Raw genomic sequence first — 20610 nt, 5'->3', positions numbered from 1 at the left:
TGCTGAGAGAGGACATGCAGGTGGTTGGTGTGACAGAGGAAGATACAGAGGACAGGATGAGATGGAAACGATTGATCTGCTGTGGCGACCCCTAACGGGAACAGCCGAAAGACAAAGAAGAAGACAGCTATATAAATTCAGGCGTTAAGGGGTTAAATAAAAAAAAAATACAATGCAAAGTAGCTTTTTGGAGAGGATGATCCAAAAATGATTGGATCTCTGACTTAAAAACCATGATCCAAACCAATCCGTGGGTATTGGTGATCAGTGATACCCCTAGAACCCGGGAAAAGCATCGGCACCAATGGGCCTCAAATCTTCTACGTCACTCACATTCTTCATCCAATTCAACCGGACAGAAACTGTTCTTCTCCAACAGCCAATTATTCTTGGTTTTGTCACACAGCAGGAATACAGGGAGACTTCCTACACAACACCAATCCTGTGAATCGTCACTCTTCCATGACTTTGGATAAAGTGTCCAACATGGTCAGTGTGTAAACACAAAAGATGGACAAAGTGCCCAAGACTTTTTTACTTTGTCAAGTCTTTTGTCATACTTATCTTAATTCATTGTCCTCAGCAACAGCTCTTTTTAGACTCCAATAGAAGAGACGCTCCCCTTCAACACTCAGATAAAAACAAAGAGGGGCCGCTTCAGTGTAATTGAGGCACCAACAGTAGACCTATATAAGAGCTTCAGCGAGAAAATACAAAGTTGAGGTAATTTCGATGGAACAAATGTGGACAGGGTCAGTTTAGGAAGTTCTGTCGTTCTGCACGAGTAAATCACAATCACACTGGTTCTTCCGGTAAGCAGAGTGTCCTATAATAAACCTAAACATAACTGCGAGTTAAACCTCCCTCACACCAACTACAAATAGACTGCCTGCAAAATATTTGTATGCTATATTACCATAGAAACAAGAAGAACAGAACTCACCCACGCTTCCAGATAAAAGAGAAAAAGACTGTAGCAGAAAGTTTAACTGCCGCTCAGTTAAGACATGATGTCCACGGCTCATAGCTCTACCAGACGAGCTGTTAAAGGAAGATCAGGAGCCTTTTTCTTACACTTTGCCAGCAATTATTCCTCTCAAAACCACTGAGGTTCAGTTATTCCTCTGAAAATCACTGACATTAATTGATTCTGACAGGGGGGTATCTAGGTATTTCATATTGTATAAGTATGAAAGCATATCTACATGAGATGTCAGTGGTCACAGATCACATCACGTCACCAGACATCCAACAACAGCTTCTGTCCAATTGAACTGGATTAAGAAAGTGAGTGAAGTAGAAGATGTGAGGGCCACTGGTGCTGGGGTTTATCATCAAGAGAATACTACTTTCTTTGGATGGGATGCCAGTACGATGCGCGTTACTTCCCCAGCTAAGGCCGGTATGCAATTACAGTTGGATGCACTTAGACAATGCAGATGAAGTATCTTGTCAAGGACACAACAAAGGTAGCACGGCAGGGAATTGAATTCAAGTGTCCATACTGGTTGTCAAACTCCTATGCCACTAAGCTACTCGCTCTACATCTGTGTGATGGACACCCTGTTATATTTATAAAAACTAAGGTTTTGCTGTGTCGTAAGATCATTTGTGAATTTGTCTCATAATTACAGAAGACACATTTCCTCACATGTCTCTTGTACAATGATTCAAAACCTGTCATCCATATCTCTGATATCGCTTTTTCCTGTGTATATACAGTATGTACTAGAACTCTTGGCAGAATACTACTGTACCTGCATGAATGGTAAATGTCCACGAGATGGAGATATTACTCCATTTATTTAAAGAACTTTGAGTATAGGCTGCTGTGGGACACAACGACAACCAACCTGTTGCTTATATTAGTAGATATGTTATCTTTTGAAAAAAGATCATTGTGAAATTCAGAGAGCTGTCTAGGATCAGTTGTATTGCACAAACATTAAGCATAGCAATACAACAACGTAAAATATCCTGAAAAGCGAAGAAACAACTGTTGCATTGTGTTGCAGGTTTTTATTTAAATGTAAGTAAGAAAATATATTTCATAATGCCAATGAAAAGGGGCATATTTCTTCTCAACTGTCAGACATGGAGGATGTTCTGAAGTTGACCATACTTGTTCCAGTGTAATTCATGTTGACAAGAATGTGCAGCAGATACTGTCTATGGGACAAGCAGGTTTTTAGTACAACCAAAGGTCACAAAACAATACAATCCAGCTTCAGCATATTACAGCTTGCACAAAAATGTCTGATGAATACCCACGAATAGTAGCTACATAACAACAGTTTGCACCGGTGGTTATGCTTATATACAGTTGTATGCAAAAGTTTGGGCACCCCTGAAATTTTCATGATTTTCCTTTATAAATCATTGGTTGTCTGGATCAAAAATTTCAGTTAAATATATCATATAACAGACAAACACACTGATATTTGAGAAGTGAAATGAAGTTTCTAGTATTTAAAGAAAGTGTGCAATAATTATTTAGGCAGGTGCGTAAATTTTGGCACCCTTGTCATTTTATTGATTTGAATACATTTAGCACTACTTATTGGAATACAAAATTGGTTTGATAAGCTCACTGACCCTTGATCTCCTTACACAGGTGAATCCAATCATGAAAACGGGTATTTAAGGTGGCCATTCACAAATGTTTCTCCTCTTTGCATCTCTTCTAATGAGTGACAACATGGAAGCCTCTAAACAACTCTCAAATGACCTGAAAACAAAAAGCTATCTCAGAGATTTTAGCTGTCAGTTTCCACTGTGAGGAACATAGTGAGGAAATGGAAGACTGCAGGCACAGTACTAGTTAAGGCCCGAAGTGGCAGGCCAAGAAAAATCTCAGATAAGCTGAAGCTAAGGATGGTGAGAACAGTCATAGTCAACCCATAGACCTGCTCCAAAAACTTACAACATGATCTTGCTGCAGATAGTGTCTCTGTGCATCGTTCAACTACACAGCTCACTTTGCACAAGGAGATGCTAGATGAGAGAGTAATGCAGAGGAAGCCTTTTCTGTGTACACGCCACAAACAGAGATGCTTAAGGTATGCTAAAGTACATTTGGACAAGCCAGATTCATTTTGGAATAAGCTGCTGTGGACTGATGAAATTAAAATTGAGTTATATGGATATAACAAGGGGTGGCATGCATGGTTGAAAAAGAACACAGCATTCTAAGAAAAACACTAAATTTTGGAGGTGGTTCCATCATGCTGTGTGGCTGTGTGGCCATTGCAGGTACTGGGAATCTTGTTAGTATTGAGGGTCACATGGATTCCAGTCAATATCAGCAGATTCTTGAGAACAACGTTCATGAAGCAGTGACAAAGTTGACGTTGAGCCGGGGCTGGATCTTTCAACAAGACAATGACCCTAAACACTACTCAAAATCTACTAAGGCATTCATGCAGAAGGACAAGTACAACTTCCTGGAATGGCCATCTCAGTCCCCAGACCTGAATATTATTGAAAATCTGTGGTGTGATTTTAAACGGGCTCTCCATGCTCGGAAACCAACAAACCTGACTGAACTGGAGATGTTTTGTAAAGAAGAATGGTCCAAAATACCTTCAACCAGAATCCAGACTCTCATTGGAACTGTTTAGAGGCTGTTATTTCAGCAATAGGAGGATCTACTAAATATTGATGTATTTTTTCTGTTGGGGTGCCCAAATTTATGCACCTGCCTAATTTTGTTTAAATTATTGTACACTTGCTGTAAATCCTATAAACTTCATTTCACTTTTCCAATATCACTGTGTTTGTCTGCTATATGATATATTTAACTGAAATTGCTGATCCAAACAACCAATGATTTATAAAGGAAAATCATGGAAATCATCAAGGGTGCCCAAACTTTTACATACAACTGTATATATACAGAAAACAAAAGCAAATACGGTTGCTTTTGGAGGACATGGTGGTGAAGTATCCCGGTGTTGAACCAGACAACAGGTCTTTTTTGTGCAGCATTTTGCATGTTCTCCTTGTATTTGCTGCCAGGTGTTCTAGCTTTCTCCCACAGTTCAAAGATATGCATCTTAATTTGTGACTCTAAAACCGCCCGGAGGCTTGAATGTGAGCGTCAATGGTGGTCTGTTTATAAGCACTGGCAGGATGTACCCCGCCTCTCACCCAGTGTGCACTGGGACACCATCCAACTCCGCTTAGCTCTCCACAGGATGCCCAGCGACAGATAAAGGACATGAGATGATGTCCTGCCAATTATGAGGCAAACATAAAATTGAGTTGCAAGATTTAGGTCCAGAGTTATTGTGATGTTAATAGAGTCACCTAACTGGAAAAAATAGAAAAACCTTGAAAAAAATATTACTGACGCACCTTAATAAAACCCTTAAAACAACACATCATTCCAGATTTTGACCTCATATCCTCCCGGGTAGTTTACTGTTTCATGTTGCAATGGAAACAAACAAACAAACAAAAGAAGAAAAGAAACTGTGTTGCCAGCCGTTAAAGACAACATGAACGTTTCTGGCAGTGTCAGGATGTTAAGTGTTCTGGGAATTGAAAGGTTGACATAATTTCAAGATAATTAAAAGAAAGATGCACTTCAAGCAGGCTCGCCGCGGTTGCATAGCAACCTTTAGATATACACACAAGCGGTTCCCCAAATCAGCTATTTAGTGAGATGTGAAGGTTTTGCAGGTCACCAGCGACATGTTTGCAAACAACTAGCACATTCTATTAGCTCTGCTTAATGTTTCATATGTGTCAAGCAGCTGTTTAAGGTGATAAGAAGATTCTGCAGAGCTCCAGAGCAGAGACACGTCTGATTATGTTGCAACGTGTTAATTTGTGCATCAGTGTGAGAAAAAAAAATGTGCCGCCTGCTGGCAACTACGTACGTGTGTGTGAAAACCAAGAGAACCCTCCTCACCGTACCTTTATGGTTGAAGAGCCCCTCCATCTCCATGGAGGACCTGGAATGGGCGATGCAGAGCATGGAGCAAGGTACGATTCCCTCCTGAGCTGGAGAGCGGTCTGTGGTTCGGACCAGACACCAATCTGGTTTGTCATGGAGTCGCTCCAGAACCTCCACCGTTTGACCTCGGCGCACCGTCAGCTCCCCACTGTTGCCGCCATTACCGGCCACAAAATCATGGATCACGACGGTGAGTTCGCAGCCACCGGATAACTGAAGAAAAAAAAAGACAGACATTTGTGAACACTTCTCCTGCACCGTGTTTTTATTTGCACTTTATGAGGAATAGAAATATTGAAGATGGTTGGGGTACCTGATTAGGATGTCCCCCCTTTTTTTGAAGAAGACCCAAGGGTCAACTCAGAATATGACAGAGGGAACAAATGCACTGATCTATTGATATAGGTGAGCTAAAAATGCTGTGAAGTGGTTAAACATGAGTGTGTGTGGATCCAGGTTGGCTGCACCAATGAGCAAGTCAAGTCACATCAACATAAGTCTGAAAGCATCCATTGCCCCATCCAACCACACCATGGAACCACCTTGGGTGTGAGATGGCAACCACTCAGGCAGACAATAGGTCCATCCCCACCCTTCAAAAGTAACCATCCATCAGCCGAGCTCAGGTGAAACATAGCCGTCCTCTTGGTGTCACCCCGCCGCCGGGGTCCTAAAATGCTGAGACACCTGAATGTTGGATCATACGAACAGAAATGTGCAACATGGCCATCCTGTCATAGCTGACGTTCCCTCACAATGTAACTAACCAGTGTCAGCACTGAAAGAATTACTTAACATCAGAATTATGCTAAATTACTTGCGCAACTAATTTTGCAACTGTTCAGGCTTTTTTGTTTTATTTAAAAAGACCTTTTCAAATCATTTTATGCACTCCATTTACTCATTCAACCTTTTTTTATACTGGGTGGCTCAGTGAGACTTGTTTACTCTCTTTTGCAAGGACACGCTGTGCACACAGGACAGCTTGCGCAAAGACAATACACTAAAAATCTGCCAAGAAAAAAAAATTATATGTTTTCTGTCAAACAAATTATGAGCTATAGAGCTGTGGAAGTCCTGAGTCAGCAGTATACAACTGGGACCGGACATGGTCTGTGAGACAGTTTACTGACGAACCTTGTTTTTAGTTTTTGCACATTTTAAAGTGACCCAAGCCTTTTAATTTAACATTTAGCACGGATGTCCCAAACTGTGCGATCCATTAACACAAAAGAATTCCCCACAGCATTCTAACACCGAAATGTTTCTTTCAGTATGAAAAAGTAAAGCTGAAAAACAAAGTTCTAAGTTGTTATTGTGGTCGATGTGATAGCGACTGGTCAGCACTGCAAGGAGACAGCGGCTTTTTCCAGAATACCAGATTTTGTTTTCCTGCTGAGTCTACAAGCAGCCCTCTGAGAGGAGAACAACCTCCTGGCCAGTAAACCTGAGGTAAACTGAGCTTGAGACATCTACAACTTCATGCATTAAACTCTTGGGTAGATTCAGGACTAAAACTGCGTGTATGCAAAAACTCAAAAATGTGCCTGCACATATTTTTTGCAAGAGTTATAAAGTGATAGTTCTTGTTTATAAAGGATCATTAAGACATTGTATGCATGTGCATAAGCCTGCCTCCCTCTCTCTCAAAAAACACTGGTCAACACAGTTTTTCGTGCATGGAGTTTTTCCCAACAGATTTTGGGTAATTTGGGGGCAGTGAATCCGAATCTGGTGTTAGTTTTTGCCAATCACATCACGTTTTTGAGATATGAAAACATATTTCTCGTATCAAAAATTGAAGCAAAAGCAGCCGTCTCGCACACCTCTTCCACGCCATAAACGATATTCCGATCTTGTCAGCTTTCGCGAACCTGGTTTAAAAACTACGCTTTGAAGCTGCTTTTGTGTACAATAAGTGGTGTCAGACTTGTGAGTGAATAAGCAACATTTGCATAATCCATCAATACCAAATATGTAGAATGGAAAAACAACATGATGTGATAGAGAAAATCTGTACTCAGATTTTTTTTGACAGGTGTAATCATTAGCTTGAAATCATCTTGAAACTTAGACCTGTTTCCTCACACAGCTCATTGAAAACAACTTCACAATGAAAAAGCACAATTTTACCAAATGTGAAATTGAGAGAAGTGGAGAAAAGGGTATCGGTTCTGAAATCAATAACAAAACAATAGCTGCTGAAAGAGAAGTAGAGTGCAGATGATTATTTTGCACATAGCACACAGCTACAACTATTTATACAGCTCACAATCAGCAAAATAAATTAATGCATAAATATATAATATTAATAAAAAGGGCTGACCAAATGTAGTACTCACTCAGTTATTTATAATACCATTTGTGAATAGTAAAACGTACATATTAATGTAGGCATGTTATAAGAAATGTAAAGTCTATGACATGGGTCACTTTCCACTGCAAGGATACGTTGCACACGTCTGCTTTGTTTTATGTTAAATTCTTTCGTGTGTTTTTCTTTTTCACTTTAAGTTATGGGGGTTTCGTTTTGTGAATAAGGTGTATGATTTGAAAAATGCATGCGGTACACATGACACAGTGCTGAAAATGTGCCAATACCTAATATGCCACCTCGTTTTAAGTGTCCTACGCAAAGTGGCACCCTAATTTTAATATTTTCAGGATATGTCATATTTATGTCACCATAATATACTGTACACACATTATGCAAATACATAATTCTATCTTAAAAAATGTACTTTCTCCCTTTAAATCAACAAATTTAACCACCTCATTTACTGTTTTGATGATACCTCAGGTGTAAGTATCAAGTGCCTACCAAGTATTGGTAATGAATTAATGGATTGCTCATGGAAAAAAAGAGCGAGCATGACAAATCAATGCACCATAAGCAATATGCAAACTGTTAGATAGAAAAATGTGCAAATGCAAAAAAAAAACCCCTTCATGTTAATGGAGCAAACCCTGTTATTTGTGACGTACCCTTTGGTAGTGCGGTAAAGCTAGAGAGCTGAGGAGCTGAGTAACGGGATTGGAGCTCCTGTCCACCAACCTCTCCATGGTTTTCCACTCCCGCATCGTAAGTCCGAAACTGTCCAAAAAAGGTCCAGTTCTACAGTCGAATATCTAGATAGGGTCACTACATATGTTTAAATCCTCTTTAAAATAATTACAATCATTAAATTACAACTGCACGTCTTAGATTGTTAGCATCCTGATCCACCAGAAGCTTCCAGGAGAAAAGGCTCCAAGTCCAGGAAAAGAGGTTCCTCCACTGTAGACTCTCACAATCAGCCTATTCAAGCTGAAATGATTCCTTGTTGTGATTCCTCACAAATCCCAGCTGTTAAACTGTCCTCTTCTGTATCAGGTCTTTAAACACATCTGTTGAGCCGACTAACATCTAAACTGTAAGAACAGCAGGTAAAAACGGCGCCGCTGCTGCCTGCACCTGTCTGTTTTTATGAAGTGTGAGACTTCAGCTGCGAGGGCTTCAAACTGCAGCCTGCTGTCTGGCATACAGACGAGCATCCTCTGCGAAGAGCGTGTGGGAGGCTGACACACACAAGTCAGTCAGTAAAGCAGTCACACAACGCGCACAGACACGCCACTGTCACTGCCTCCTCAATGAGTTCTCACACAGGGACACATAATGGGCCACAGAGGAGGACAGGCATGCGGAAAATCACAATGAGATGCAAAAACTCTATTTGCATGAGAGTGCGGCCTCAAATTGGGCAAACGGTCTACAGGTTTGCACATGTGCACTGGAGCATTTATTTTGAAAACATAAATTTTAAAAAAGCTGTGTGCTTATTGCGAAAACTTTGCATCCGTCCATCCGTCTGTCTGTACTCAGCATATATCCAGTCCTATTACTGCCAGTCTTCAAATTCACAGGGAACATTCTTGGGACACAGACCTTGGACAAGTCAAAGATGGCTAACCTTGACCTATTTTAAGAGGTATTTTAATAATAATAATGACTTGGATTTACAGAGTGCTTTTCAAGACACCCAAAGGACGTTACAATTTGCATTATTCATTCACTTGCACACATTGTTGGTGTTACTACTACTACTACTAGTGTAGCCACAGCTGCCCTGGGGGAAACTGACGGAAGCGTGGCTGCCATTCTGTAACTACAGCCCCTCCGACCACCACCTCATTCATAAGTTAAGTGTCTTGGCCAAGGACACAATGGCAACATGAGATTTTTGACGGGTTGGGAGCCAGATTTGAACCGCTGACCCTTCGGTCATAAGACGGCTCACTCTACCAACTGAGCTATTGTTAAAAAGTCACATTCTGTTTCATTCTGTTCTGGGTTTTTTGGGGGGTTGAGTGGTGAGAGTGACAGCCAATCAGAGTAGCGTGGCACTGTGACATCAGCAGCAGGTCTCTAAAAATGCTTCATTTATGTGGTTATACAGTGGGGAAAATAAGTATTTGACCCCCTGTCAGTTTTGCAGGTTTTCCTTCCTACAAAGAATGGAGTGGTCTGTAATTTTTATCATAGGTACACTTCAACTGTGAGAGACAGAATCTAAAAAAAAAAAAAAAAAAAAAAAATCAGAAAATCACATTGTATAATTTTTAAATAATTAATCTGCATTTTATTGCATGAAATAAGTATTTGACCCCCTAGAAAAACGGAGCTTAACAATTGGTACAAAAACATTTGTCTGCCATTACAGAGGTCAAACATTTCCTGTAGTTTTTCACCAGGTTTGCACACACTGCAGCAGGGATTTTGAGCCACTCATCCATACAGATCTTCTCCAAATCTTTCAGGTTTGGAGTTTCAGCTTCCTCCAAAGATTTTCTATTGAGTTCAGGTCTGGAGACTGGCCAGGCCACTCCAGGACCTTGAAATGATTCTTACAGAGCCCCTCCTTAGTTGCCCTGGATGTGTGTTTGGGGTCATTGTCATGCTGGAAGACCCAGCCATGACCCATCTTCAATGCTCTTACTGAGGGAAGGAGATTGTTTGCCAAAATCTTGCAATACATGACCCCATCCGTCCTCCCTTCAGTACGGTGCAGTCATCCTGTCCCCGTTGCAGAAGAGCACCCCCAGAGTATGATGTTTCCACCCCCATGCTTTACGGTTGGGATGGTTTTCTTGGGGTTGTTCTCATCCTCTAAACATGGTAAGTAGAGCTGATTGCAAAAAGCTCTATTCTGGTCTCATCTGACCACATGACCTTCTCCCATGCCTCCTCTGGATCATCCAGATGGTCAATGGTGAACTTCAAACGGGCCTGGACATGTGCTGGCTTGAGCAGGGGGCCTTGCTGCCCTGCAGGATTTTAAACCATGACAGCATCATGTGTTACTAATGTAATCTTTGTGACTGTGGTCCCAGCTCTCTTCAGGTCATTGACCAGGTCCTCCTATGTAGTTCTGAGCTTTCTCAGAATCATCCTTACCCCACAAAGTGAGATCTTGCATGGAATCCCAGACCGAGGGAGATTGACAGTCATCTTGTGTTTCTTCCACTTTCTAATAAATAATCACAACAGTTGTTGTCTTCTACCAAGCTGCTTGCCTGTTGTCCTGTAGTCCATCCCAACCTTGTGCAGGTCTACAGTTTTGTCCCTGGTGTCCTTAGACAGCTCTTTGGTCTTGGCTATGGTGGACAGGTTGGAGTGTGATTGATTGAGTGTGTGAACAGGTGTCTTTTATACAGGTAACAAGTTCAAACAGGTGCAATTAATACAGGTAAAGAGTGAAGAATAAGAATATGGAGTTAAAAATGTCTCATTAATATTTGTAAATGCACACAGGGTGATCTACAAATAATCATTGATTTGCAAATGTGTTCAGATATCCACAAATGCAAATTTCATATTTGTAACTTTTAAATTGGTCTTTGCAAATCATGTTGTATTTGCAAATATAAAACTTAATTTGTAAAAAAAAAATTACATTTGTAAAACTGGAAATTGTATTTGTGAATTGAGTTTCAGCATTTGTGGATCACCAATTACACACATTCATCGCTTTCCTCTGCGACGTCATTTTGAGACATTCTTTTCGCGAACAGATCCACAAATGCCGACTGATTCACAAATACACACGCACACTGGATATCCACTAGATGGCAGTGTGGTTCCATTCATTGATGTGGCAAGCTGAATTATTTTTTAAAATGATGTGTCCGCGGATTTCATCATGGGAAAGGGGGCGGGGTGTTAGTGTTGTACTCTTTAACGCAGTGGTTCAAATAAGCGTATTAAACAGCATTGCGCCTGTGCGTGCGCCGTGACACAGACATGCTGCAAAATTCTTCTTTTAAAAACTTGAAAGTTCTAAAAGTTGCTACATTTAGCTAAGCTTCGCACAGGAGCCACACAGCATCACCGCAGCAACCAACCAGTCCCGCTTTACGACAACTGTCGCAACAGCCAGGCTCCGCGGATCCAAGGAAAATGATTTGTATCTGTAACACACAGATCAGTGTCCGCGGACTTATAAAACTTGCATTATGTCGTAAAAAAAAAGAACGCTTTGCGATAAGCATTTTAAATACTCAGTAACGATCACGATTAAAGAGTCATCCGGGAGCATATAGTTTCAGCCACATCAATGACTGGAACCACACTGCCATCTAGTGGATATCCAGTGTGCGTGTGTATTTGTGAATCAGTCGGCATTTGTTTGTGGATCTGTGTTCGCGAAAAGAATGTCTCAAAATGACGTCACAGAGGAAAGCGATGAATGCGTGTAATTGGTGATCCACAAATGCTGAAACTCAATTCACAAATACACTTTCCAGTTTTACAAATGTAATTTTTTTTTTTACAAATTAAGTTTTATATTTGCAAATACAACATGATTTGCAAAGACCAATTTAAAAGTTACAAATATGAAATTTGCATTTGTGGATATCTGAACACATTTGCAAATCAATGATTATTTGTAGATCACCCTGTGTGCATTTACAAATATTAATGAGACAATTATAACTCCATATAAGAGGGCTTCTTAAAGAAAAATTAACAGGATATTTCATGCAATAAAATGCAAATTAATTATTTAAAAATCATACAATGTGATTTTCTGGATTTTTTCTTTTAGATTCTGTCTCTCATAGTTGACATGTACCTACGATAAAAATTAGAGACCTCTCCATTCTTTGTAGGTGGGAAAACCTGCAAAACTGACAGGGGGTCAAATACTTATTTTCCTCACTGTATTATGTAAAAGCTAGCGAGAAATAAACACTTCTAAAAATGAAAACGCTGTTTCTGTAACCCGATAACACCTCTGGAGTGATTTACAAGACATTTTGCGAATGTTAGCAAGGTGACGTCATAGGCTGGTGGCTGTAAAACTCTGTTTTGTTTGTGTGTACCTCTTTGTCATATATTATGTAAAAGCTAGCGAGAAATAAACACTTCTAAAACTGAAAATGCTGTTTCTGTAACCTGATAACACCTCTGGAGTGATTTACAAGACATTTCGCGGATGTCAAAGGACCGACTCTGCTTAACCTCTGAGATCAGATGGGATGAGAATGTGCACAGAGCGGCATGAATACACATTTATGAAAGGAAAATCAAATGTGAATAATCACACAAATGTGAATAATCAGACACTAGTGTCTGTGGTCTGTTGGGCACACTTAGAAAATCACAAGCATGCTCGTTCTTCATGTTTCTTATCAGCATCAGAGCCTCAAAAACCCTTGATTAGAGCGGAAATGACTGAAGCACATCCTTTGGTGTGTTGTGTTTATAATTAGTATGAAATATAAATCCAGAAACATTTGTGTGTGTTTGCTTTTGAGTAGCTTATACTGAGCGTAGGCGGACAGGCCTTCTGTGCTGTTAACACCAGATATAACCACCGCAAACTTTCTATTCCCAGCAGAGATTTTCTACCCTTTTCTCCCCCATACATGGACGTAAACAACCACACACACACACACACACACACACACACACACACACACACACACACACACACACACACACACACACACACACACACACACACACACACACACACACACACACACATACACACACACACACACACACCCTTGTCTGTCCACAAATGTGCACTTTAAGATGGGCTGTCACAGCAGGGAGGTTGCGGGAAGATGCTTGCATAGTTTCTGGTCACTGCTGTGCGACTCCAGAATAAGCTGTGTGATGTAAGAGTGAACTCGATCTCTGGAGGAATCTTCTTGAAAATGAATAAATAAGGTGACATCTGATGCATTGTGGGTATACAGGCATCAGAGAGGCCGTTAGAAAGTGCAGCTGTATGCAGAAGTTCTTACCTTGTCACTGTCCAGTGTGTTTTGGGAGGTGCGGGAGGCGATAGAGATTGTGTCTGGTTGGCTGCTAGCGTCTCCTTGGCTGTCGAGTTCTTCTCCGTCCCTGTAAGATGATGACATATCACCGATTTTATAAAATAATACAAATATCTTTATAATTTATACATCTGTCACTGGAAATACTACTTTGTCTGACAGAGCAGAACAAATCCTGATTATTACTGTAGTTGCTTGTTCTGTCATAATTTCAACAGAGTGACTGAGCATAGCAACAGAGACTGAGCATAGTAACAGAGTGACTGAGCATAGCAACAGAGACTGAGCATAGCAACAGAGACTGAGCATAGCAACAGAGACTGAGCATAGCAACAGTGTGACTGAGCATAGCAACAGTGTGACTGAGCATAGCAACAGAGTGGCTGAGCATAACAACAGAGTGGCTGAGCATAGCAACAGAGTGACTGAGCATAGCAACAGAGTGACTGAGCATAGCAACAGAGACTGAACATAGCAACAGAGTGACTGAGCATAGCAACAGGGTGACTGAGCATAGCAACAGTATGACTGAGCATAGCAACAGAGACTGAACATAGCAACAGTATGACTGAGAATAGTAACAGAGACTGAGCATAGCAACAGTAAGTAAGTAAGTAAGTAAGTAAGCTTTATTTATAAAGCACCTTTCACAGACCAGGGTCACAAAACGCTGCACATGGCATACAAAAATAATCTAAAAATAACATATGAAAACAATAAAATACAATATTAGGCTAAAAAGCTAACTTAAAGAAATGTGTCTTTAGTTGCCTTCTAAAAGTATCTATACAGTCCAGAGAACGAAGGACACAGGGAAGCTCATTCCAGAGGCTAGGCGCCACCGCTTTAAAAGATCTGTCCCCGCGAGTTTTAAAACAGGTCCGAGGAACCATCAACAGGTTCTGATTGGACGACCTGAGGCTCCTGGAGGAAGCATAAGGCTGGATCAGGTCCCTGATGTACTCCGGTACCTGTCCATGCAGAGCTCTAAAAGTCAATACCAGGATTTTGTAATGAATCCTGTAGGAGACAGGCAGCCAATGCAAAGTATTAAGGACAGGAGTAATATGGTCCCTCCTGCGAGTGCGGGTAAGCAGGCGCGCAGCAGAATTTTGCACAACCTGCAGGCGGGCCAACTCCTTCTTATTCAGACAGGTGAAAAGACTGTTACAATAATCCAAACGCGATGAGATGAACACATGAACAATCATCTCAAGCTCTTTTAAAGTCCACATCTTACGGAGCTTAGAGATGTTCCGAATTTGGAAAAAACAGTTCTTAACCAGATAATTTGTGTGCTGCTCCAGAGACATCCCTCCATCCAAAATGACACCCAGGTAACGCAGGCTTCTTTTAACCATGCAGCTTAGGCTACCAAGATGCTGCTTAATTCCAGGTACAGCACTATCTGGTGCTACAATCAGAGTCTCAGTCTTATTCCGTAATTTTGGCCAAACAATTTGTGAGAGAGCAGAGTTTCTGTGGCTCAGTTGTCTTAAAAGAGCAGTACAGCTGCAGATCATCAGCATACAAATGATAGGACACATCACTGAACTGCTGGATCAACATGCTGAGAGGAAGGAGATATAACGAAAACAAAACAGGTCCCAAGACCGATCCCTGCAGCACACGCCACAGAAGATCTGCAGATTCCGACACTGCATTGCCCACCATCACACTAAAAGTTCTACCAGTCAGGTAAGAGGTAACCACTCTAAAACACAACCTGACATTCCAACCAAATCCCGCAATCTGTTTATCAGAATGCCATGGTCAACGGTATCAAACGCCGAAGACAGATCAAGCAGAATCAGCACAGAACATTTGCCAGTGTCAGCTGCCATCATCATGTCACTAGACACCTTCAACAGGGCTGTTCAGTAGAATGAACTCACGGTACCCAGATTGAAAAGTGTCATGGATATCGTTAGCCTGCAAAAACGATCTCAAACTGAACACAGACTACCTTTCCAAGACTTTGGCCAAGAAGGGGTTTTAGATATTGCCTAAAGTTCTTGAGTTCTGTAGAATCCAATCCAGCTTCTTTAACTGTGGTTCCACATGGCATTGTTTAAAATAACAGGGAAACACACCATCTCGACAAGACCATATTAAACATTTTAGCATGTAGGGGCCCGATGGAGTCAAATACATTCACAAACAGTTTAAACGGAAGAACATCCAAATACCAGAGGATGGCTTCATTTTATTCATGATGGTTGAGATGTCCGCTACAGTACAGGCTCAAATGAGGCCCAGCACTGAGTGGGAGGTTCCCAGTGGCTGGGGACATGGGCATGGAGGCAGGTTGTCCCTTTATAACTCTAACCTTATCAAAAAAAGAAAAAGAAATCCAAGAACTCCTCACAACTAGTTTTAGAGATAACAGGAGTGACGGCAGCAGGTGACACAAGAGAGCTGATTGTGTCAAAAAGCACTTTAGGATTTCTTTTATTGGAGGCAATCAGGCGATTAAAATAACTCGTCCTGGCCTCCTCTATCATCTTATTTAAGGAAAACATTAAGTCTCTTAAATGTAGCCTGTGAACCTCCAGTTTTGTTAACTTCCATAAGCGTTCAATCTGGCGATATGTTCTTCTTAGAGTCATAATCCCATCATTTATCCAAGGACAGAAACTTTCACAAGGAGCTTTACTAGCCTTAAGTGTGCCACTTGATCAAGATAGTGGCACAGTGGCTATTAAAGCTATTCATGAAAACAATCAGTTTCAGTGAGATCTGTTAAAAAGTAAAGGGTTGAACTTATCACAGAAAAGCGTAGCTGTTGTCTCTGTGATAATTTTCCTTTCTGCCTTAGTAGAAACAGGTCGAGGCTCAGATGGCACCATCAAATCAAAGAAAACACAACAATGAGCACTCATAAGAACATCCTCCACACATACACTGGTAATTTCCAGGCCCAGTGCAAAACCAGATCCAACATGTGACCTTGTTGTGAGGTGGGACCTGACACTAGTTTAAAATTAAAAGCCTCTGTCTAGTTATAAGCTCTCTTGCTGAAGTGGAAGAATCAACATCAGTCTGGAATTAAAATCACCCAAAATTAAGACCTTTTCCAATCTAATTATAGATGATAAAAGTCAGTAAAAGCCTTAAGAAAAGTCCCAGCAGTGGCCAGGAGGTCGATAGATCAAAATACTATAAAAATTTATGTGAGGAACCAACTTCCATTCATGAGCGCCTCAAAAGAGGGGGCGTGGCTTTGTATCCGACAGTCTGCATGTGTACCGGTCCCGTGTGCACAGCAGCCAGTCCTCCCCACAAGCCGACAGGGGCGGGGCTTACCCACTGCTAAGCAACCCGCAGGACAGAGCTCATTTAAATGGATGCATCATTTCCCTCTGCGACGTTTCTGTGAGGAAAAGACCAAGTCCAAGTTTTTTCCTGACAAAAAGCTCATTAATGGAGAACGCTTTATTTGAAATAGAGCGCGCATTCAATAATCCAATCCGACTCAACAATGAGGCGGTAGTCGAGTCCGCTGAGCACAGCGGAATAGGCTGCAGACATCTCCCACGGTCACGTGAGGCACCACTGTACCGGCGAAACCCACGCTGCTCCCGAGATGTAAACACGGAAAGCAGGGACGGACCCGGGACCCAAGCGACTCGTCCATCGGAGACCCAGTAATGTCCAGGCTGAGTCCTGCAACACAGAGGAGTGGTGGGATGCGTGAACAGGGCCGCACCGCCAGCCGTATGGCCCTGCAAGAGTGGAACTGGGTGAAGCCACCTGTAGCTTCGGTATCCACGAGCCGCACGCCACACTCCTTGTCTGATCCGAACCTGGACACCCACTCTGCAGCCTCTTCTTCTCTTTTTCGGACTACCTGGACGTCGCCACAACATCAGGTATTCCCGGGAGGAGGGGGAACACACAAACGGAGGTGGGAAAGTTTGCTTGTAGCTATCCCAGTCATGAAAGAGGCATTCCATTGTCTCTTTAATTTTAAAAAGAGAGTCGCGATCATAAATCTGTATTGCACTCACGCAATCACTATCCATCAAAGCTGATATGACAGCCACACACATCAGGAAAATAACAGAAAAAACGACATGCTAACAGGCAAGCAGCAGCTGGAAACACACACAGGCGCCATATTGTCTGACTGTCAGTATGACTGAGAATAGCAAACAAGAGACTAAGCATAGCAAACAGAGACTGAGAACAGTAAACGGTGTGACTGAGAATCAAGGTAAAAACCTAATATGGATGATTTAAAAACAAATACTCATCGACTCTAAATGTAGGCATGCAAGTTTACCTTCTGCCCTTAAGTTTAGTCGTTGTTGCTTTTGGGATATGGATAGGTTCCTTCAGGGCTCCGCGCAGGTGGACAGTTCGCTCCTGGATCACCTCCCGAATGTGTTTAATCCAGTCCTGCTTGTTCTCGATGCTTGAAGCCTGGTGCAAAACATCACACAGACACATGTGGGTCACAAAGTGTGAGCCTCAGTTTAACAATTCATGCACATTTTCCAATAACATTCTGTTTTTGTCTTCATCTTACCCCTTTGTCAAATACAGTAACACATAAAATATGAAGCAGCATAAGACAACAGCCTTCTCCAGTGAAGAAAAATTAAAGAAATACCACATTACATGGTCTCACTCATTTCAGTTCACAATTATTTTAATTACTGAAAAAGCTGTGTTTAGCTTGATTAATCATTGATTTTATTGTCAGGAAATAGTAGATTGGTGATTGTAATTTTGTTACTTTGCAAGATGGCACCTTCAAATGACTTGCTTTGTCACACATATACACCGAGCACAACTTTCAAAACACCACTGTGATGTCATCTTTATGGATCTTTATCAACCCTCAGTGGGTCGCACTCTGCTCTCACACCACCAAGGTCTGACATTCGATTCCAACGATGCCCAGTTCATTTGTGTGTGGAGTTTGCATACTCTCCCACTGTCTACGTGGGTTTCTTCTCACCAAAACATGCATTAGGGTCATCCACCTTTCTCTGCCCTAGACCAAGGCAACGTGTCTAGATCTGGATTTAATTCCCAGGTGCCAAACTGTTGCTGCCAACTGCTCCTAGTGGTTGGATTGTGGATTGTATCTAACTATAGTTGGAATGGGTGAACTGCAAAGGACAAATTTTGTTGTATGTATGTACAATGACAAAAAGGTCCTTCTTCATCTACATATTTGTTCCAGTGGAGGTTCAATTTCAACCCCTCGTCTGAGTCATGACACCTGGGAAAGCAATCAAGAAGGAGCCTACTGGGGAGAAATGCAGTGGGGACCTTGTGTGCCCAGCAGCTGCTACAGTAGCCATGAAGGCCCAACAGGAACCCTGAACACAAAATGACTAATGGGGCTCTGATGAAACACCAATGGTGGATCAGGCAAAGGAAGGTGATGGCTTGTAACCCAGTGGTTGCAAAGGTGGATGAAGGCTGCATCAGGTCCTCAGACCCCCATCGTCTGGGATTTCTCAGCCATCAAACCAGGCTAAGGATCTGTCTAGGACTGTGTATTTGTCTGCGTTAAACAAGCTCACACACAGGGATTGCTAGATGGACGCTGGACATAGATTTTCTCTGTGCCCACCATCTCGTTTGCGAATTGATCAGATGAGCTTCCTCATCATTGAAGGATTGCCATGGGATTTGTTACACTGCAGGTTTTCATAATACCAAACTTCTGCCTCAACATATTTTGTTGGTTTGCACACCAGCTTCCTGCAGACTAATTTGGTCTTTGTGGCATCCTTTGTTTTGTGTGGCCATCACAGTACCAGAACAGATGTGTGTGTAGGTGGATATGATGGTGTTACTGAGGTGTAGTTACAGATATTCACACAGTCATTCATGCAATCCATATGGTTGTATCGATTCCATGACCTCGAAAGTGTAGAGGCATTGACATGGACTCCGAGTGCAACCTCTGATATTAACTACCATGATATTCCACCAAATAGAGTAACAAATGACTGGTTTTACAATATGACACACCACCTACTGGTTGGTAGAGATAGGCCATAAAATACAGACAACATCATGAAAAATGTTCGATACTGGAAAATGGGAAGCAGATGATCCACCGCAGTGCCATGTGCCCAAAACCTAACAACTCATAGCTGAGATTCCTGTGAAATTTTTTTCAACAATTTTCAAATTTTATTAATTTCACAATGGTTTTCCTTTGTGAATCCACTCAGCGTTCACCCCATTCATCACACATCTCATCTCTCCACTGTCTTCGCAACCCACACCAACCGTGTGGACACATTGTGAATCCACTCAATTCCTCTTTCTCTTTCATTTACTGTAATATCACAAAAATGTATGTCAAGATGATGCAATCAGGTAGTGGTTGGAAAAGCTAACCTAAACATTAGCATCAAGAAGTGTTAATCCGCTAACTGAAAGGTTAACTGTAATAGCGCTAAAACGATCAAACATTTCAATTTCAATTTCAATTTATTTGAAAGGGACCATGTGCAATTAAAACATAAATGTTACCATTTGATGCATTGCACCAGAGTTAGCCTTAGGCTAATTTACATCTGCAGTCCCTGATCACAAATAAATATGACACATATAAAATCATCAAAATCACGAATAAATACAACCAAGATGTTAAACATCACTTAACAGATAAAAACATGTAGCAACACTATGTATTGTAAATAAAATGAGTATAACTGTTTAACTGAAGCTACTGATAATACCTAACCTTCTGTATATGAATTTGGCTTTGCCTTGGTTTTTTTGGGGACTCTACAATCCTGAAAAACAGACCTAAAGAGCAGAAATTTGATTATGTTGTAACATAAACATGGGGGTTCCTCAAACAATTTGGCATTCTAACACCATTTTACAATCAGCAAACAGTTGATTCACTGAAATAAGATATACTAAGAAATAAAAAATACACATGCAAAATTATTTTATTAATCTAATTAATGCATTTACTCTGCATTGACCTCCTGCTCCTCCATCTCCTCGAGGTGATGCTTGTGGCAATGCCTCAGTTTCGCTTAATGGATTACTGTAAAACCTCCAACACAATCAAACACATCATTTTAGAGTTTGAAAACATATTTTGCCATTAAAACCTTATTGAAGAAATGTTCGATAACTTAAAAAGTAATTGAACTAAATTTAATGGAAACTAACTGGTCTGCTAATGGCTTTCAAAGTTAGCTGAAAAGCTAATCGGCTAACAAAAAGGTTAGCTTCACTAATTAGCTGTTAGCTGAATTGAGCCCACCATTGCAACTCAGTATTACAACGCTAGGTTCCACATCACAACATGAATGATGCACAAACACCTAAAT

The 20610-nt window shown here is 41.3% G+C and overlaps 1 protein-coding gene across 1 annotated transcript in view; it reads right to left on the bottom strand.

Annotated features, from left to right (window-relative positions):
• Nucleotides 1-20610, bottom strand: part of triob (trio Rho guanine nucleotide exchange factor b) — a 347395-nt gene that overhangs the window by 61026 nt on the left and 265759 nt on the right. Inside the window, 3 exon segments of the mRNA XM_034175263.1 lie at nt 4921-5173; nt 13256-13355; nt 17574-17713. Of these exon segments, the coding sequence (XP_034031154.1) occupies nt 4921-5173; nt 13256-13355; nt 17574-17713 (493 nt within the window).

This window comes from Thalassophryne amazonica, chromosome 7 (assembly GCF_902500255.1).
Source record: "Thalassophryne amazonica chromosome 7, fThaAma1.1, whole genome shotgun sequence".
Taxonomy (NCBI): domain Eukaryota; kingdom Metazoa; phylum Chordata; class Actinopteri; order Batrachoidiformes; family Batrachoididae; genus Thalassophryne; species Thalassophryne amazonica.
This window is presented reverse-complemented; position numbering and strand designations above follow the sequence as displayed.